This window comes from Columba livia, chromosome 22 (genome assembly GCF_036013475.1).
Source record: "Columba livia isolate bColLiv1 breed racing homer chromosome 22, bColLiv1.pat.W.v2, whole genome shotgun sequence".
Classification (NCBI taxonomy): Eukaryota; Metazoa; Chordata; class Aves; order Columbiformes; family Columbidae; genus Columba; species Columba livia.
This window is the reverse complement of record NC_088623.1, coordinates 4,607,766-4,628,134: the sequence shown is the minus strand read 5'-3', so window position 1 is coordinate 4,628,134 and position 20,369 is coordinate 4,607,766. Positions and strand designations below refer to the sequence as shown.

Sequence of the window (20,369 nt, the reverse complement as noted above, 5' to 3'; positions counted from 1 at the left end):
GCTCCCTGGCCATGCCCTGTCCGTGTTGGCACAGCAGCAGGCACTGCAGTCACGCTAGAGCCGTCCCTCCTCTGTCACCATCCTGGAGCAGGACACGGCAGGGCTGCAGCAAGCCTGTCCCTGCTCCAGCAACTCCAGCTGTGCTAGCAGGGCCCAGGAGTTGACTTCAATACATTATTTTTTCTCTAAACATTTACTTCAGGGGAATGAAGGGTGCCTGCACAACTGTGCCAGCTCTCAGCTGCCTGCAGGGGACCCCAGCACCCTGCACCTGGTGGGGTCCCTGCCTGCACCCACTGTGGCAGCACTGAGCTCCATTGGGCACCCAGCAATGTTCTTCAGAGGCCACATGCTCGTGTAAGACATTTATTGAGTGGTAAAACCAGTCACAAAGAATTGGCTTTCCACCGCTGTGCCAAAAACTGATTAAAACGGAGAGTGGCCTCAGTCCAACGCTGGCATGGTCCCCTCTGCACAGGAAGGTGTCAGCCACAGGCTGCAGTGAATGCCAGCGGGACCGCCTTGCCTGGGGGGCTCAGCCCCATCTCTGCAGGGATGCAGGGTGCTCTGAGCACCCTGGGGCCAAGGCGGGGAAAGCAGGCGGCTGCTACAGGCCAGGGGCAGGCCAAGCGGTGCTGGAGCTCCGGGGGGCTTCTCCTCCTTTCCCAGATGGGTTTCCTGCAGAGAAACCCCATGGCAGAGTCAGCCCTTAAGTGAGGTCGTGTGCTGAGCCCTGTCTCACTCACTGCATGGAGCAATTGCTACTTGGCTTCCAGGAGAGATGTCCCTGCGCCACTCACACACGTGAATCGCAGAATCATTTTGGTTGACACCAGCACAGCATGGCCATGGTGCTGCTGCTCCCGCAGGCTCCACCAGCAGCTCCCAGCTCTGCTCACCTGGCTGCTAATTGCTGAGGTGCAGGGCGTGGAGGTTGGCGGCGAGGCCATCCTCATCCTCCGCTGGGCTCTCCTCCTCATAGGGGTACCCTGTGTAGCCACCCTCCTCCTTGCAGTACCTGAGGAACCTGTGGGTGCAGAACCAGCAGTGAGGGCAGGAGGTGGCATGGCCATGCTGTCTCCATGGGCATGTCCATGGGCAGCAGCGGAGGGCAGGCAGGAGCTCATGAGCATCGCCTGCAGCGGGCAGGGCTCACCTCTGCCAGTGGTGGTCTTTGCTGAGCACGGCCGGGTTCCCCACCACAATCAGCAAAGCCTTGGCCCTGGTGATGGCCACATTGAGCCTCTGCAAAGGGAACAGGAGCGAGGGTTTGACTCTGCAGCAGCGCCTTGTCCCGCTCCCCAGCCTCACCCAAGGGATGCAGGGGATGCCAGGGGAGATGGGGCTGCTTGGGGTGGCACGGTACCTTGGGGTTCTTGAGGAAGCCCAGCTTGAAGGTCTGGTCGAACTGGAGGTATTCACTGCAGCTGCGCACAGTGGAGATGAGGATGACACGGCGCTCCTGGCCCTGGAACTCCTCCACAGAGCCCACCTGCGGGGGACAGCAGGTGAGGCGCTGGGGAGCACCCCCAGGGCTGGCGGGGCTCCCTCTGCCCATGGGGGGGTGGGCTCCTGTCCCCTCTGCACCCAGGACCGTACCTTCAGCAGCTTGATGTCCGGCAGCTTCCGCAGGACGGGGTCCAGGGAAGTGATGGCTTTCCGGATCTTCTCCACCTGGGGGGAGGCACATAGCACTGTCCAGCCACCACCCAGCTGTCCTCGTGTGCCAGCCCTGTGGCTGCCCATCCATCCCAGTGCCCCCTGTCCCCTGGGGAGGTCTCTGTCTGTCCCCTGCCTGCAGAGCCCTGTCCCTCACCTGCTTTCTGTAGGGAGAGATGATGCCGATCTCCTTGGGCGAGATGGTGGGGCAGCCCCGCTTGCCCCGGCTCTGCAGCAGCTTCTGGAGGTAGTGGACCAGCACCTCGATCTCAGCCGTGTTGAAGAACGAGGGGCTCTTGGCCTCTCTTCGATCTTCCCCGCAAACCCCATGGAAGATGATGGGGAAGCCCTGGGGATTGGAGAGCGTTGGGCTTTGCTCTGCCTGTGGCTTGGTGGTTCCCCCCAAGGTCCCCTCCCTGCTGCCCCCCTCACTTTTTTGGGAAGCTCCTCCCAGGCACAATAGAGATTCCGGACATCAAGCTCGTCGGTCTGGCAGGGCTTCAGCTCGCTGTCATAGAAGAGCTCATTGGGGATCCTGAGGATGGCCTCGTGGGACCTGGCAGAGGGAGGACAGTGCCCAGGGTGGGTGTCATGTGCACCCAGGACAGCGGGCGCATTCCCATCTCCCACACCAGCTGTGATTGTGATGCTGAGGGCTGCTGGAGCCTGGGGTGCAGGCACAGATCCCGCATCCCTGCCTGTCCCCATCCCCACCTGTAGTTCCAGAGCAGTTTGGTGACGAACTGCGGGTTGTATCCTCCACTCGACCTCTTGTACAGGGGGTTGTGCAGCATCAGTCTCTCTAGCAGTGAGGTGCCTGTGCCCAGAGAGACCCCATGGCTCCCTGTGAGGCTGCTCAGCCCCTGGGTACCGGCAGTGCTCCCATCCCTCTCCCCGCTCACCCAAGCCATGCTCGATGGCCAGCGGTGACCTCAGGACAGGGCCCAGCTGCTGGGGGTCTCCTGCCAGCACCAGCTGCCCTCCGTTGGGGTTGGTCTCCTGGTCCATGGCAGTCAGGAGCCCTGGGCAGAGGAAAAGCTCAGCAGGGGACAGGGGGGTTGCCAAGTCACAGAGAGATCATAGAATCACAAAATAGTTTGGCTTGGAAACTTCAAAACTCATCCAGTGCCATGAGCAGGGACATCTTCACCAGCTCAGGTTGCTCAGAGCCCTATCCAACCTGGCCTGAGATGTCTCCAGGGATGGGGCATCCACCACTGCTCCGGGCAACCTGCTGGTCCTCACGACAGCAGCTGGGCACCACTCACCTGCAATGGCAATCAGGCTCTCTGGCTCTACCGCCTGGCCACACTCATCGATGAAGACGTGGGAGAAATAGCCTGGGGGGAAGTTGGCTGACACCAGCCTGGGGGAGAGAAGCAGTGAGGCTGCCTCAGCATCCCTGCCCTGGCTGGCCATCCTTCCTCCCCTTGCCTTCATCCTCATCCTCCCACAGAGGAGGGGTCCCCTCTGCTGCCCACCCTCCTCCACAAACCCCAATGCACCCCAGCGGGGCTGCCCACCCAGCTTTATTGCAATCCAACCCCTGGGTCCACCCGCCGTGGGTGGTGGAGACAATCCCAGGTCCTCCAACCTTCCCGCTGTCACCAGCGTGGTGATGAGGATCCGGTAGCGCCCCAGGTGCTCCTTGTTTGGATACACATAGCAGCTCTGCTGATCATCCCAGTTGCAGCAGGGCTGAAAGACGGGCGTTCAGTGGGACCCTGCTCTTCCCAGGGGCTGCCAGCCCAGATGTGTTGTGGGATGCAAGGACAGAGGGGCAGGGACCTACCCTGATGTCAGCAGGCACCTCCTGGTAGCTCCTGGAGCTGGCGATGAGCCTGTAGATGTACCGGGGGGCGATGTCCTTGATGAGGCGCTGGCACAGCAGGTCTGCGGCACTGTTGGAAGGGGCACAGGCCAAGATCCGGGCGTCCTTGAAGCATGTCCAGACCTGGGTGGGAGGAGAGGATGTTGGCACTGAGCCCCATGGGCCGGGATGGTTAGTGATGCCCATGCTGGACCTGGGTACCAGCCACTCACCTGCTTGATGGCCTCCACCAAGGTGACCGTCTTGCCAGTCCCAGGGGGGCCAAAGATGAGGTATGGGGCTGGCCTGGACATCCCCGTCACAATGTGCGTTACAGCTCTGCACTGCTCCTCATTCGCCTGCAGCTTGCGGTCGAACCACCTGCAGGAGCAGAGGCTGAGCCTGCCAGGTCCCCATCCCCTCCCGTCCCCCTGTCCCCTCCCATCCCACAGGCACGGGGACTCACCGGGGCTGGAAGGTGCCTGGGAACAGGGACTTGTGGCAGGAGGCGCTGGGGAAGAGGAGGCTGGACAAGCCGCGCTGCATGGCCAGGACTGCAGCCCGGTGCTGGAGCTGCAGCGGCAGCCGGCTGAAGGTGAACGTCACGTCGAACTTCAGATTGTTCACAAACTTCTTCTGCAGCCTGGAAAGGAGTGGTGTGAACAGGACACGGGGATGCTCCCCCATTCCGAGCGGTGCTGCTGCAGCTCTGGCAGCCCGGCCGGGGCTGGACACCACTCACTTGGAGGAGAAGCCCAGCCTGACCTTCTCCAGCTCCACGCCGTGCACGTAGCCCTTGTACTGGATGAGTGGGGAGTGGTTCCGCTCGCTGCTCAGGTTGACAAAGAGGTGGTCGCCCTTCAGCACGGACGGGCGGTTCTCGGCCACACCGGGCACCTGTGCCGAACAGCCAGTGTGATGGAGGCACCCGGGGAGCCCCAACACCCCTCCCACCTCCCCAGCTCCCCCCACGCACATCAAGGACCAGCAGCCCCCTGTCCTGCACCATGGTGACGTCCTGCATGTCGTAGCGGCGGATGTCCACCTCCATCTGGATCTCCTCCAGGTGCAGCAGCAGCTGGAACTTCTGCTTGTAGTTGTCAACCTGCAGAGGGGCCTCCAGCAGCGACCTGCGGGCAGCAGGATGTCACCGTGGCCCGGGGACATCTCGGCTGAGGGGCAGCAAGGGGGAGGCACAGGGCTGGGTGGTGTTGTCCCCAGCCCTCGGCACTGACCGCATGGCAGCCCAGCTGGAGCTGCCTTTGGCATTGGGTCCGAGCAGGATCGTGTCCTTGAGGCTCTTTGCATACTGGTAGGTGCCTAGAGGGATTTCCTTCTCCAGTTCATTTTTCAGGGAGCTAGGCAGAGGGGACAGCGGTGCCACGGGTACTGCAGGGCTGGGCTGCCCCCAGGCTGCAACCACCCATGGTCCCGGCAAGCAGGGTGTCCCCAACCCTCCTGTCACCAGCCATTGCATGGGGATGAAACACTGTCCTGGGCTGCCGGACAGCCAGGTCCCAAGGAGCTGAGCCTTGTCCCAGCCAGACAACAGGCCAGGGCCCTCCGTGCAGAATGGCAGCAGGTGGCCCTGCCACATACCTGTCAGGAGGGATGCCTTCCTCCGTGATGACGGTGACAGGGTGCTGGAGGCTGGCCTGGTAAGGCTGGAAAGGCGCTGAGGGGCCCAGGTCCTTGGCCAGCTGGCTCTCAGCGATGGCAGCGATGTAGCGCCTGATGCTGAAGGGCTCACCCGGCTCCTTGGTGAACTCAAAGACCAGCACGGCGTGGAAGTACCCATTGCAGGTGGTCAGGCACCGCACCTGGATGGGGTACGTGCCGTCTGCGAGGCAAAGAGGCGACCGCTGGGTCCTGTGTCTCCCCCGGCGAGGCAGGGCGCGGGGCAGGGGACGGGACCCTACCTGGGTGCAGCATCAGGGACTGGCCCTGTGTCACCCCTTGCTCATCCGTGAAGGAGAGCTCCCGTGCCTGCTGGCATGGCTGGCACCGCCGCAGCATCACAGCCTCTGTCCCACGGTTCTGCACCAGGATGGTGACCATCCGGGGCTCGCCAGGTACCACCGGGAAGCGGATGTTCCCATTGCCCTGGTCATGCTCTGAGACAATGTCCACCCCGTGCTTCGCACGGATGAACTCAGCCCTGTGGGAAGGGAGTGTTCAGGCTTTCCCAGCTGGGGTGGGGGTCCCAGAGGTGTGCCGGGGGAGGTGTAGGCAGGGTGCTGCCGGTCATACCACTTCTTGGCATGGCTCAGGGGCACTTGTGGAGCAGAGCTGGGCTGCTGGCTCGAGCCAGGCAGAGACACCACCACCTCTGCATTCGTCCTGGGTCTCCGGTACTGGTCTGCCACCACCACACGCTTCTTCTCCTGCAAGGAGCAGCCAGTATCGGCATGGCCTCAGGGTCCTGCCGGGGGTTCCTACAGGGCCAGTCCTGGTGGGTGCAAGAGCCACTGCCCCAGCCCAGGGCATCCCTCACCTTCTTGAAGTGCACCGACGCCCCGTACACCTGCGCCCGGTGAGTCACCCTCAGCGCGTACAAGATGCAGGAGAAGTTGGGTGTTTTTATATCGATCCTGCGCAGACAAGAGAGGGAGGTTTCTGCGTGGGATAGAGCAAGGCTGGGCTGCTGGTGGCAGAGGAAGCTGAGAGGAGGCGAGCAGGACAGGTGGGTGAAGGGGGGCACTTGGTGACTCCCCTCCGCACTGGGGTGGAAGGCAGAGGGAAAAGGACCGAGGCTTTTAACTGGCCCCATGCAAAGCTTACATCCCCGCAGGCCACTCCAGCAACTCCATGCTGTGCCATGGCGGTGCCAGCTGTGCCATGGTCATTCCAGCTGTGCCATGGCCATGCCAGCTGTGCCAAGTGTACCACAGCATCACCGCCTGGCCCTGACAACTGCACTGTCTGTGTCCCTGCCAATGCACAAGCAGCAGCAGGGCAGGGATGTGTCCCTGTCCCCAGATCCTTGACAGAAGAGGCCATCCAGAGGGGTCAGCCCCTGGCACAGCCCCAGGGGGGTCATCCAAGGCACAGTCACAGCGCTCCCAGCAGCGACACCTCCCCCGGCACTTCCTCCTGCACCCCAGGACATGTCCCACAACCCACCAGCGAGCTGAAACCCCCACTTTGCCAATGATTAACAGCGGTGACATTGCACAGGGGCCAGTGTGACCGGTGTCAGCGGAGTGAAGCATAGCCGGCGGCTGGTGCTTGAGGCCATGCCCAGGCGGCTGCTGGGGGCTCCCTGCAGCCAGGGAACATCCCAGCAGGGCTGTGGCGAGATGGAGGGGTCTGGGGAGATGCAGGGCTGGTGTCTGGAGAGGCAACTTTGCCTCTTGCTGCCTTTGCAGCCCAGCGGGACACAGGCTGCCCCAGCAACGCTGCTCTGTTTTCTCCATGCCTGGAGACAGCAGAACCCCTGCGTTTGAGTTTTAACTAGTCCAGGTGGTGCTTGGAACGCACATGCTACTCCATCCCACCCCACAGGTGATGAAGGAGGGTCCTCGAAGCCCCCAGCTGCTCCCTAGTGCCACCCTCACACCCAGCCCCTGGCCAGAGCTGGCCTGACACCCCACTTGAACCCCCAGCAATGCCGGCTGGGGTCCAGTGATGCTGGCCAGGGGAAAGGATGATGCTGGCTGGGGGGACCATCCCAGATGACACTGCCCGGCTCTCACCTGACCCGAAACTCCTGGGTGTAGATGCTCCGCAGCTCGTCCCGCCGGCTTTCCTGCTCCCGGCCCGTGTCCCGCAGAAACTGCACGAACTGATCCCCAAAGCGCCGGCACTGCGCCAAGCTGAACTGCGGCATGGCCGAGCCGAGCTGCGCCGTGCCGAGCCGGACTAAGGTGTGCCGGGCTGTACCGGGGTGTGCCAGGCTGTACCGGGGTGTGCCGGGCTGTACGGGGCTGGGCTGGCCCGGGGGTGGCTGCGCACGGGGAAACGAAAGCGAAAGGGGCCGTGCGCCCTGCGGGCCCGCCCGCCCGGCGCTGGGGGGGCCGGGGGGCGGCTCCTGCCCGGCACCTCTGGCCCGCAGCCCGTTTCAGGGAGAGCCTCGCCCGGGGGTCCCGCAGCCCACAGAGGGTCCCTGCTGCGGGATCCAGGCGGTCGCGGGGGTCGGCGTGGCTGCGTGTGGAACCCGGGACCCCCAGGGGTGCACCCGTCCCCGGACTGGGGTTGCAGGACTGGGGGGGATGCGCTGTCAAGTGACAAGGGTCTGGGCTGGATGACATCCCCTGGCACTGATTGCCCCCAGCCGGGGCAGCTGGCAGGGCAGGAGAGGGGCCCAGGTGCACTGCATCACTGTATCCAGCGATGGGGCAGGAGCTCCCAGAGTTCACACGGTTGCTCTATAAATAGGGCAGCAGCTGCACCAGGAGCTGGTTTTTCTGTTTGCCTCTGCTTTTGCTTTTCTGTACTTTCACCTGCTTGATTCTTGATCCTTCATCTGCTTCTGTAAAACAGTTCAAGACCCTGGGACTGCTCCTGGTGCTGTTTTTGCCTTGTCTGGGGCCCAGGGATGGTGGGGTAAGTCTGCTGTTATCCCTACCTTGGCTTGGGTGGCTTTTCATCTGACCCAAACACTATGGGTGACATGCCACTGCCTGGTGGCTGATTGACTGTGATGGTGCAGGACCTCTGGCAGGTTGTGGGAGGGCTCTGAGGCTTGAAGACTGTGTTTGTTGCCTTTGGAGTAGTTGCTTGTAAGTCTTTCTGCCATGTACTGTGAACAGAATCCTGGAGCTTTAAGTTTTGATGTTGCAAACGGATAGGAAATATCTTTCCTTGGTGGGCAGCTGGGTAACCTGACTGTTGTCTGGGCTGGCAGGACCCATCCTGCAGTGCTGGGCTGGCTATGCCTTTCCCTGGCTTAGTTAAGCTGCACTGCCTGCCCACTGAGATTCACCTGGGGCCAGGCTTTGACTTTTGTACACAGCCCAGCCCAGGAAGTACGCTGCTCTGGACTGGGCTGCAGTGTCCTCTGAAACCTCTGGTCTCCAGCAGGTAATAGCTGATGGTTTTAAGGATTAGAATGCATCTGGGTGTGTGTCAGTGCTGTGCTGGCAATTGCTGCCCCAATGGCTGTGAGTCATGCGAAGTGTTGCTTTTCCAAGGAAGAGATAGGAGCTGGAAAGGGGCTGGGACTGGGACAGCCGGCCCTGCTGCAGAGGAGGGTGGTGGAGAGAAGTGGGAGGAGGCAGGCAGGGAATGAGCTGCCCTAAAGGATGATTAGCTACAGATTTGGAGAAGGACAAAAAGATAGAAACGGTCTTAAGGCTGGAACAAGTGGCAGTGAGCTACTCGCAGTTTAACTAACCCCGAGCAGCAGCAGACTAGCCTTGAGGCAGATAAAAGCTCTGTTGTGTGCACAGCTTTATCTCAGCCCGCTTCAGCTTCACATTCTTGGAATTGCTGCAGTGCTTGTCTGGATGGGACCAGGGCCACAGCCCCGAGCACGGCGGGTACTCATCCCCCTAACCCTTCATCTCTAGGTGCGGTGGGCAGGGAGGAAACCCCTTCACAAACAAACCCCCGCCGGCAGCAGCTCTGGCCTTGAGCGGCTCTTCGCACAGCAGCAGAAAAATCCCCCAGCGCTGTCCCGCTTTGTCCTGGCGCAGGACGCGTCTGGCAGCGAGTGCCCCGCAAACCAAGTAGAAGAGGCAAGAGGTGTTACAACAAGACTCAGATGATGAGCGGGACAACCCCGTCCGCTCTGTGTTGCCCAGAGTAAAAGTGCTTCATTAGAGCTGTGTGACTTTTAATTTGTAAGTTCTTAGACCTCTGGTTCCCTGGTCTGTGTCACTCGTGGGTTCACCAGCAATGTCACCCCTGCTGTCACCTGCCTTCCTCAGGAGATAACACAAGTGAGGTCACGGAACAACAGACACAAATGGCTTTAAAACAAAGACCTGTGTATTTCTACTCGATTTGATACAGAGGACGCCTGTAGGATGAATGGTCAGTCTCAACAGCAAACGCAAAGATCTTTTATTTAGACAAAACTTCTCACAAAGGATAGACACACTTATTTTGTGGTATCACTGTGCAAAACCTGAAGTCTAATGCACAGGCAGTCCCATCCCTATCTCCCCAACCCCCTTTCTTTGTGTATTTAAAAGCAGGAAGACAGTAGCCAGTTTAAAAACCAGAAGCTGCAAAAGGCCCAGTGATCATCAAGTGCAAACAAAGCAAAGGGAGTTCACCAAAGGGGTTTCACTCTGCAGTGAATCCACGTTCTGAGTTCTGATTGGGAACGGCACACACGTGCCTCTACAACCTTAGGACTGCTAGTTTTGACCTTAGAGAAAAACAAAGTAATGTAGAGCAAGCACTTAGAGAGCAATGAAGAGATTAATTCCAAAATCACCTTCAAGTATGATAAGAAACTGGCCACAACTGAGACAAAATGGAAAGGTTTCTTCTCTCACTTTGGTGCAAGTTTATTTATTTTGTACGCTATCCATCCATACACCTGTGATACAAATTCTATGAACCTGCCACAAAGCATTAAAGCACAACATATGTATTATTCTGTAGATGTCTGCGTTTTTAATCACCATCCAGCCTAGGTGGATCAGCAGTGATTTAACAAAGGAACTTGCAGTTCCGTAGAAATGCAGATGTCTGATAACCGTACACACACGAGGGAGGGGAGAGCAAAAATGTTCACCTTTGGGGAAAATGGCTCAAATCTTCAGATTTAAAAAAAAAAAAGGTCCCTGGAAGAGCTGTCCATATAGGGATTTCTGTAAAGGATCCTGTAAACTCATTTTATACAGCAAAATCTAAGCCTGCAGGCTTTTTGCTTTGTGGAGGTCGGTAATAAGGATACATGAGGGCTTCCTGTCTCTTGCATTTCTGACATCTTGCAGCACAGCGCCTGCAGCTGTTGGCAGATCTGACAACCTGGAGTACCTGGAGTGCTGTAAACGGGTGAGGGGGAAAGCTCTGCACCCCCAGCTGTATTTATCGTAGGGCTTTTCCAGCTAGGAAGTTTTCCAACCAGTACAATCAGTCGACTGAAAACAGCGACACTTCCAAACCACGAATGTGACTTAATTAAAATGACCTGTCAGCAAATGCAGTCACAACAGGAAGTTTATGTGGCAGGAAACACAAAACACAAAGACAATGCTATTTGTTCCACAGTTCTCTCTGAGGCTAGAAAACCTGTTAACTTTGAAAGCCCTAGAAAAACGCTGCACTGGTTTAGAAACCATCTACTTGGCATAGGACCACGTTTTGTTTTTTGCACACAAACATTTCGTAAATCTCCCCATTTCCGCATTAAGCGTTCTGCATTTCTTTGCCGATCTTGTAGCTGAGGATTTTGTTCCAGTCGATCTTGGTGCGGGTGACGGGGAGCTGCCGGCGTAAGGCTTTGAAAGTGGTGTCTGACATGGTCTGGTAGTTCTCGCTGATCGCTGTCTGCAGGGGTGAGGAGATTGTGAGAGCAGTAGTAAGATACTCTGAGAGAACATGACTCTGTTAAAGCCACAAACCCCTTTCTACAAAGCAACGGCACACTATTAAGTAAATTAATAATGCAGTCACCAATGTATGTGCAAGTAAGAGTTTCCGTTAAGCTCTGCTGTGAATGTAGCAGCATCTCCTTTGGTGTTTCACTGACTTCTCTGTATCGAGTCTCCTCGCACGCAGGCTGGGACAATGTAAAAAGCCATCGCCCACGTTTCCTCTGCAGTGTTTTTAACTGGCACAGAGGAACATGTTCAGACTCACCCACTCCCCTTCCATGCTGTTTCAGGCACCATTTGTAACCCTTTAAAATAACTATACAGCCAACTTGATTATTAATCGCACATAGCTTTACAACTCTATTCTTTAAACAAACACTACTGCCCTTTTCTAAGTAATTCTTACAGTTAGTACCAGACTTGGCCAGAAACAGAATTAGAGGTCGAGTTTTCTACATTTTCATTAGCCGTAAATGGAAACTGATATAATTCCATCATATTTAACAACCATTGATCTTACCTGGTACTCGTTTTCTGCATTTTCTATTATCTTAATAAACTCCTTAGCTGTCTGGACATCACTCTACAAAGGAGAAAAATAATTGTCTTTATGTTTAATTAAGAGCAACTTACAAAAGCTACACTAGAGATTTCTTCTGAAGTGATAGGCTGTATAGATGAAGCAGGTAACACCATCAGCTTCTGCCTCGTGTGTAGCTGGGTTCCTTTTTGCCCACTATGGATGTCTTAGTGTCTGGGATGGGTTCAGGACAGAGGTGTCTATGGGCTCGAGCTCTAAACACTGCAACTATGCTGACTAGTCACCCTAAACTTACATCACTTTAAAGTCAAGAGAACGTAGTCATAGAAATCTTTGCTTCATGAGATCTTTAATAAAATAGTTGTTTTATTGTAAAAATATCTTTTAGCATACTTACTGAAACCTGTACAGAGTCCTGGATGTCTTTATGACTGACCAGTTGAACATTGCCATCCTCATAATAATGAACCTGAACAAAGAGAGAAGATGCAGGTTATCATTAACACTCATTTCATAATCCCTAGAGCCCCCAAATGCTACCAGAATGGCACAACGGTGTTGTTGTGCCAGTCTTCTCTGCTTACGTGGAGACTAAAAGCAGGATGGATTTTCTAAAAGGTTTCATTCTTTGTCAAGACTGTTCAAGATTATGTTAATGCAGTAAACGCCTAGAGTTGAAATAAGAGCAATTATAAAAGAATTCATGGTATAGGTTTTAGCCCTATAAAGTGAAGCAGACTTGAAGGCACATAGGGTAATGCTAATAAACCACAGGCCAGATGGTAGATGATGCCCAAAACACTAGTTTTAAGAATTAATTTATTGAATTGTATATTTTAATTGTATCTTGACTTGAGAAGGGCGTCTCGGCTGTATTTCAGTGTCTCATTCCGAGTCAAACGCATTAGTGTAAGAGAAGCACAATGCAGCTTCTCCTGTTATTGCCAGAAAAAGTAACTCACCTGGATCTTGAGCACTGCAGCCACCTGAGCTGTTGGTGGTGTGATGGTAAACTTCCATTCTGATCTCCAACGACCGTTCCTAAAAACAACCAAAGCATTAAAACTGTGTTCCAAAAAGCTCCAACAACAAAAAGAACCAAGTTAACATGAGCAAGTTGTTTCTGCTGTCATCTTATGACCAATACCACAGTGCTTTACATGGCACTGAATTAAACTTTGGAAGCACAGGTGAATACAGTGCAGTTTCAGTACAAATTTGCTCCAGTGTGCTTATGCTCTGGATTATGTATGGGGGCATCCATCTAACTCTGCTTACGCCTTCCTCTCTGGATAGGCACACAGAAGGCTTTAGAAAAGCACCAAGGAAAATGGATGATGGAATGAGAGGGAGGATTTTTGCAAAGCCCAAGAATACCTGCCCTTCAGACTGTGACAGAAGATATAAAGGACTGGTTTGCTTAGTAAAGGAAGAAAATACACTATGTTGAAATAGTCTTACCAGAAGTTTTTGGGCTGGAACTGGTGGCTCTCAATACAGGCAATAATTGTCTGCTGCCCATCTATAGATTTACCATAAACCTGTATTTAGAAAAAGAGTTAAAAAAGCCCAAGAGCTGAGGAAAGCCATTCTTAATTTCTGTTCTTGGCAGCATTGTGCAAGTTTTCTATTGTGGCATCTCACAGGGAACACTGTCCCGCACCTCCACTTGCACCTCTGTGCAAATAATGCCTGTTTTTTTGTTAACAGCAGGTGGTAAGGTGCTCGGCAGTCATGACTATGAGAAATAAGGTTTAACGCATCTTTACCACTATGTGCACCCTCTGTGGAATTTGTTATTCCAAAGTTAGCAAAAACGCTAGTGAAGACGGCGAATTCATGCAGCGCTGCCCAGCACAATGTCCCCTCAAGGTACAGACTGACACGAACAATGAGCTTCAGCAAAACAAGGTGGATACTCAACAGTGCAGAAGCCGTTGGGGTAATGATCTTTCACGTAAGCTCTCAATGCGCTGTCACAGGCATCTCTCCACTGTTTTAAAGCTGATTCCATGTCCTCGGGCTGAGGGTCACTTGCTTCTTTCCTTAAATGATCAAACTTGAAAGAAAGTTTGTTTCTTGGGTCTAAAAATCTGCCGTTGCCCAGATCACCATGTTCTGTGATTAAGACCTGTAAAAGAAGTTGAAATTAGAATACACTTAGGCTGCTGTAAATGTGCTGTTCTGCTTTTTTCCCTGACTATTTGAACAGATTCTCCACGAAACAACACACTGAGTGGGTTTTGCACAGTGTAGTAATACAATGCTGAAGTGTAAATAGTTCTTTCTTACCTGATCATCATACCCTTCTATCTTCACCGGAGTGAACTGATCCATGTTATACTGTGCAAATGCACTGTTAAGAATTAAAATAACATGATTTTTAGCTGTACAGGCATATTTATTTTGACTCCAGAGTAAGTACATGGTGTAATTTATATCATAGAAAAATTCAACTTAATTTGGCAAATAATACACATGAGCACTCTGAAAGGATTTTTTCAACACCTTTTATTGACGATAGCTATGAAATCCCAGATCTAAAGCCAGGTTTATTTAGAGATGACCAGCAAAGTACAGAGGTCAAAAGTAGAACAGGAGGCAGCCTGGGGGAATATGAGCAAGCCAAGGCAAAGGAGGAACCACCCCAGCTGCAATTTAGACAGCAGCAAGGTAAACAAATGAGGCGACTAATATTGACAACAATTTTTGTACATAAAGACCTGCTGACGGACATGTCACCTAGCTTGAAGTACAATTTTGGCATTAAAAAGCTAGTATGTGTAACCTTTAAGCATATTTTGATGAGCCTATGCAGGTAAACAAGATATTTTGAAAGTGCCTTTATTTTTTAAAGGGCAGTTCTTTTTCTAAGCTTCAGCTAAGGATTACTCAGTATTTCAGGCTTCACTTGCTTCACAAATCATGCTTCAACATGATCAGACATTCCTGCTGCTGCAGAGTTAAACTTTTTGGCAGAGTGCATACCTGCCGGTTTTATACGGCCTCTACAGCACAAATTCCAATTTAGGGCTTTTGAATAGAATCATCTGTGCCTTTCATTGTGTATTTTGCTGGAGGGGGTAAAAATTACAGATTATTGCTCGCAATATAACAAATGTCTTGCTGCTTTGCAGAATTACAAACGTAAGAAGATATATGCATCTCTGATGGTAATTTGACTTGTGTTTGCAATATTAGTACTTACTGTGCTGCTCCTTCCCTGAGAAGATTGTCATTGTTAAGCAATAACCGGACATCTGGAGAAGAGAGTGTTCAGGTAGGTTATTGGAATTTTTAATTAAATGTTTCTCTTTATGCATTTCAATTTCAACTGCAAACTGGCTGAAGGGAAGAAGCCAGAGAGTCGTGGTCAATGGGGCAGAGTTCAGTTGAGGCCTGTATCTAGTGCAGTGCCTCAGGGGGCAGTACTGGGGCCTATATTATTCAATATATTCATCAATGATTTGGATGAGGGAATAGAGTGCACTATCAGCAAGTTTGCTGATGACACCAAGCTGGGAGGAGTGGTGACACTGGAAGCTGTGCTGCCATCAGAGACCTGGACAGGCTGGAGAGCTGGGCGGGGAAAAATTTAATGAAATATAACAAGAGAAAGTGTAGAGTCTTGAATCTGGGCAGGAACAACCCCAGGTTCCAGTATAAGTTGGGGAATGACCTATCAGAGAGCAGTGTAGGGGAAAGGGACCTGGGGGTCCTGGGGACAGCAGGGTGACCATGAGCCAGCACTGGGCCCTGGTGGCCAGGAAGCCAATGGGACCTGGGGTGGGTTAGAAGGGGGTGGTCAGTAGGTCAGAGAGGTTCTCCTGCCCCTCTGCTCTGCCCTGGGGAGACCACACCTGGAATATTGTGTCCAGTTGTGGCCCCTCAGTTCCAGCAGGACAGGGAACTGCTGGAGAGAGTCCAGCGCAGCCACCAAGATGCTGAAGGGAGTGGAGCATCTCCCGTGTGAGGAAAGGCTGAGGGAGCTGGGGCTCTGGAGCTTGGAGGAGACTGGGGGGTGACCTCATTAATGTTTACAGATATCTAAAGGGGGAGTGTCAGGAGGATGGAGCCAGGCTCTTGTCAGTGACAACCAATGATACGACAAGGGGTAATGGGTTCGAACTGGAACACAAGAGGTTCCACTTAAATTTGAGAAGAAACTACTTCTCAGTGAGGGTGACAGAACACTGGCCCAGGCTGCCCAGGGGGGTTGTGGAGTCTCCTACTCTGGAGACATTCAAATCCCGCCTGGACACCTTCCTGTGTAACCTCATCTGGGTGTTCCTGCTCTGGTGGGGGATTGGACTAGATGATCTTTTGACGTCCCTTCCAATCCCTGACATTCTGTGATTCTATGAAATGCAAGCATTAAAATGATTAAATCATTTCATGAAGCATGTGTGGTTGCAAAGTGACAGCATGCTCTTCCCTCACCACTTCTTAACATTAGAAGCAGTATATTGTGACAGAGCCTTAAGACTCTTAAAATAGATGAAACATGATGAAAATGCTAACAATCATTTTTCCTTATTTACTTACCATTGAATACTTCATTGAATTCTCCAGGGGGTGCATGAGTGATGAATTTTGCAGCTATACGCACCTACAATAACACAGAAAAGTAACTAAACTAAAGGCAAAAGACAATTTACTGAATTTGTATGTACTCAAACCTACACAGAAGCAGTTCACCAAAAAAACCCAACTCTTGACAGTGAGAAGAAATTCCAGATTTAGGGAGCAATCTACTGTTGTAGGAAAATAAGGAATTAGGATTTTAGGCCTTGTATCAGTAAGATAAGCTATGCTGCTAAGGCTGAAAGTCTCAGCTTGTCCTCTGTATAGCACTTATCCAGAACCACAAGCATGGTTACCTGAAATGCTTACTTTGTACCTTAGTTGAGACATTGATAGATGCTATTCTTAGGACCGCTGACCTCCGTGCTAGACTGATGAACTATAGATAACAAACGAGACAGGTAGAACATCATACAAAGCTAATCCTGCGACCCGATGAGCTTTCATTCGGTGCTTGCCGTAATGGAACAAGAAAGAAGAAGTAGAACCTGTAGACCATCAGAACAGAAAGAACCTGAGGACATCGTGAATATTTAGAAAATTCCACTGGACAGTGATAAATTTTGCTTAGTTGCATAATACCTGTTAGAACCCTATATAATGACCAGTTGTATTGCTGTATGATTGTCAGTCTCTGAGGAGGTGACCCAATGCTGCTGTTCCTGTGCATCTTCTACAATAAACACTGCTCAGAGTAACCCACAAGAGTTCAAGTCTCTGTCCAGTGCCACGTACAACTACCTTTTTCATCTATGCATGTGTTGTCAAAATAGAAACAGTCTCATAAGACCAGATTTTTTTTCGGTGTAACCAAGCAGAAGAATTCCAAATGTACTTGGGAACAAGTGCAAACTTCACATGGGCACCTGTAAAAATGCGAACTGTTCAACCTGCACAGCACTAACCAGTCTGAAGAACTTTAATGCTGGCAGGTCACTCTTCCGGGTGACATTTCTAAAGACTGTTATTTCCTGATCCCTGCTAGTGATTAGAATCCTAAATGCCAAGGTATATGAAGAACCCACAGCAGTGACACTGTAACTAGATGGTAACCTGCAGCACAGCCCTGCAGCTCAGGAGTGTTTGACACGTATTGCAAGACGCTGCGAATCCCTGTGATGCAACTTGCGTGTTGCTGATGGGGGAGCAGCCGCTGTTTCACAGCAACCAGCACTGAAGGAGAGGCGGATCCTTCTCAAAATGGAGCAGTAAATCAATCATATCAACTGCCACGGGACTGATTCCAGAGTTAATTATACCTTATGCACTCTGATAAGCCAGTGATGTGCTCACAGTGCAGGAGGTGGGATGGAGATACAAAGTAAAAGCTGGGAACTGCTAGAAATGGGGGAGATGCTGGAAAGTGCCAAAATGAACCCCAGAATTCTGACAGAGCCTCCAGATGAAACCATCTGGATTTCAGCAGGTTATTTTATTTTTCCTTGATCCTCTAATGCTGCCTGGCCACTTCTAACCCTGAGCAGCCTGTGCCACTGATTAGCACATCGCTCTTCTCATCTGGAAATAAGATTTTATTGAAAACTGTACTGCAGTACAGAAATGAGCTGTCAGAGTAGTGAAAGAATTCAGGGATGTGGAACTGTGAGTGTGCACTGTGTTCTGAAATCCAACATACATGTTTTGGACTGTTAGAATTTAGGTGGTCTAAGTATTGATTCTGTTGAAATTAGCAAGAGTTTATGGTTTCCATAATCAAATCTTTTATGGTTTTTACAGGGCCAAAGGGAATAGAATCATCTTGGAAGACTTGAAACAGGAAATGTTACAAAATTAAACCTCTCCCTTAGTATAATAAAAATGTCACATTCCTTCCAACAAGCCCAGCTAACAAAGCTGCACAATCGCCTTTCTCGCTCAACTTTGCATTTATTGAAGACGACTGCAGAACGGTGCACGTTACAACTCTGATTACTTCTTCTACTTTTCATTTGGAGCAGTAAAAGAAAGCGTGCATGTATCCAACCACTTCAGCTGGATTATTGCCAGAGCTGGAAATAACTTGCTTCTTTCAACAGCCTTTCTTGTTTTAATTAGAAAGTGTTTGTATTGTTTGTCACATAATGATTTAAAGCAAGCCATGAAAGGAAATAAGCACCTTTCCAAACAAAGGGTATTCAGTATCAAGTAACAACTCTGCCTTAACTGGGTTGAGTTTCAGATAAAAATAGATAATTTTCCAAATTAGCATCTATTTAAAAAAAAGTACATTCTTTATGCCTTAAATAATTATGCAATATGAACGAAAAACTGCAGTAATTAAGAGGGACATTGCTGCTTTATGTCCCCTTTGGGCTTTGCTGAGAGCCAGCCCTAAAAGGCTGAAAAAACTGTGAAATGAGCCCATGTGCCCTTCTAAAAAAGTGCAAGTGTCAGCACAAGTACAGGCATGTCAGGCTGTACTGAAGCGCTTACAAATATGTACACGATGCTTCTCAGCAGGAGGGTTTAACTGGAATACCTCCTGCAAACCACCTCCTCAGATGAACAGATATATGGAAATAGAATAAGTGGAAAAATAAGGCCCTAAAAAGCCATAAAATTCAGTATCCTACACATTTATGCAACGGTTTTGTGGCTGCAGAATTGTACTGTACATGGAACCCTCATAAAAGGGGCCACAGTTTTAATAGGTTGACTTACAGGTCAATGGGTTCTCATAAACCGCTCCATGTGAAAAAAGCCAAGCAAATATTACAGGAGAGAGATTTTTTTTTAGTCTTCCACAAATTCTTCCACTTGGAAGGATGAACAAAATTAAATCAACACAAAAAGGCCTCTGCATCCAATCAAACATCACTGCAAAAGCAGCCATTAATAAAGCAAACCCTGCAAGTGGAAAGCGTTTAGTTTTATAAAGTATCCCTAATGGTGCCTCTCTTGTTGAGCAATAAAACAGCGTTTCAGCCACGCTATTAAAATCAGGAGTGGAGCGTAGGAAACAGGCTGCAGAGTAATGAATTTTAAGTGTCAACCATTTGAGTTGCTGTTTGGTTTCAGAACAGATTTCTTTCCAGCAGTGTCAGCTCGGTGCCAGGATGCTCGTTTGCAGAAGCACAAAAATAAGACTTTCTGCAAACTGCCCGACTTCCTGCCCATCGCTGCCATTTCAGGTGCCTCTGCAGCTCAAAGGAACTTCCTGCTTCTCAAACGGGGACGTGTCTGAGAGGGAAACCGCTCAACCACTAATTCAAACTGCCAAATGGCAGGAGAATCAGCCTAAGTAGACAAGAGGGTACGTTGCAGTAGACCTTAAACGAAAATGAATCCCTCGGCTTACCTAAAATATGTCTATAGAGAATAAGGAAGTGAGGCTTTAGTGGGAATTCATTCATTTTGTTGCTCTATTGATGTTTTTAGTTGTTCAGTTTAGTTGTTTCAAAGCACTAGTAAACTCAGATTGAAAAAAGGAAACATATATAAAAGTTCTAGACCTATCTGAATGGTTATAAAGCAGATCCTACAGTAAATATTTGCACGTCTCTTTTTCAGATCCTCACTTAAGATTATCTTTTTCTACCCGTGCCAGGCACGGAGCTACTTTAAATTGTATCTTGATTGCCTGAGCTGGGACACGAAGCAGAATGCCAGCTCTGATTTCAAGCAAAATCCCATCTACTCCACCAGATAAAGTAGTTGGGGACATGTAGCTCTGAAAAGCCTTTTCATGAAGGGTAAATCTTCCCTGTAAGTGCTTTGCAACAACTGGAGGCTTTGCCTCTTTGCTCTCAAACCATAATCCCCAACAAAACAAAGCTGAAGCTTGGAACTGAATAGGTGTCACAGCACCTTTTTAAAGACGCTGCTAAATTCGTTGACCCGGGGGAAAAAAAAGAAGTCGAGGAGCAGAAAAACACACAGTGTGTTTCAAAAAGACGGACCCGATTTCAAAGCGGTAATGGAACCGCTTTGAAATCGGCTTCCCCTTTTTGAAACACCCGATATTTCCACGCACAAAAACGGGCCGAGGCGCCTCGGCTGCACCCCGGCGATGAGGAAACCCAGCCGGTCCTTCAGCCGGGCCGCTCCCGGGGCCCGCCCGCCAAGAAGCAGCGGGAAGCTGGGCCGCAGCCCGACCCGCCGGCACCGGGAAAACCTCCTCGCCACCCCCCGCCCGCTGCCCTCCCGCGGGTGCCGTTTGTAGCGGTGTCCCCGTCCCCACCTTCTCCTCATCCGACACCCGCTCCTCGAAGTCGGCCATCTTGGCAGCTCTGCGCCCGGCCCCGCGCGAAGCATGCTGGGAGCGGCACCCGGCCGCCGGGAT

General features: G+C 51.5%; 2 protein-coding genes and 1 long non-coding RNA gene across 4 annotated transcripts; 1 reads left to right on the top strand and 2 right to left on the bottom strand.

The window, feature by feature from the left end:
• Positions 1-352: 352 nt before the first annotated feature.
• MOV10 (Mov10 RNA helicase) lies at positions 353-7,420 on the bottom strand. Its single transcript, XM_005510381.3, has 22 exons — positions 7,165-7,420; positions 5,964-6,060; positions 5,720-5,853; positions 5,389-5,627; positions 5,069-5,309; positions 4,705-4,827; positions 4,446-4,599; positions 4,212-4,366; positions 3,936-4,112; positions 3,703-3,850; positions 3,452-3,613; positions 3,254-3,357; positions 2,928-3,025; positions 2,562-2,681; positions 2,374-2,476; positions 2,092-2,215; positions 1,817-2,008; positions 1,600-1,674; positions 1,367-1,492; positions 1,157-1,245; positions 900-1,027; positions 353-678 (listed from the first exon to the last, which is right to left on the bottom strand). The coding sequence occupies exons 1-21, from the start codon at positions 7,296-7,298 to the stop codon at positions 907-909; spliced, it is 2,916 nt and encodes a 971-aa protein (XP_005510438.2). The 5' UTR covers positions 7,299-7,420; the 3' UTR covers positions 353-678; positions 900-906.
• Positions 7,421-7,440: 20 nt separating this feature from the next.
• Positions 7,441-10,271, top strand: LOC110364666 (uncharacterized). Its single transcript, XR_002423589.2, has 2 exons — positions 7,441-8,014; positions 8,980-10,271. It is a non-coding gene; the product is annotated as an uncharacterized LOC110364666 (long non-coding RNA).
• Positions 9,447-20,364, bottom strand: CAPZA1 (capping actin protein of muscle Z-line subunit alpha 1). 2 transcript variants are annotated; one of them, XM_065038741.1, is made up of 11 exons: positions 20,268-20,327; positions 16,397-16,575; positions 16,049-16,112; positions 14,712-14,763; positions 13,796-13,859; positions 13,428-13,634; positions 12,965-13,044; positions 12,466-12,544; positions 11,901-11,972; positions 11,483-11,545; positions 9,447-10,915 (listed from the first exon to the last, which is right to left on the bottom strand). In XM_065038741.1, exons 2-11 carry the CDS (start codon positions 16,415-16,417, stop codon positions 10,775-10,777), a joined length of 843 nt encoding a protein of 280 aa, XP_064894813.1. In that variant the 5' UTR covers positions 16,418-16,575; positions 20,268-20,327; the 3' UTR covers positions 9,447-10,774. The 2 variants fall into 2 exon arrangements, with proteins under 2 accessions (XP_064894813.1, XP_064894812.1); XM_065038740.1 differs by lacking the exon at positions 16,397-16,575 and having other exon boundaries at positions 20,268-20,364.
• Between the last annotated feature and the right edge of the window lie 5 nt (positions 20,365-20,369).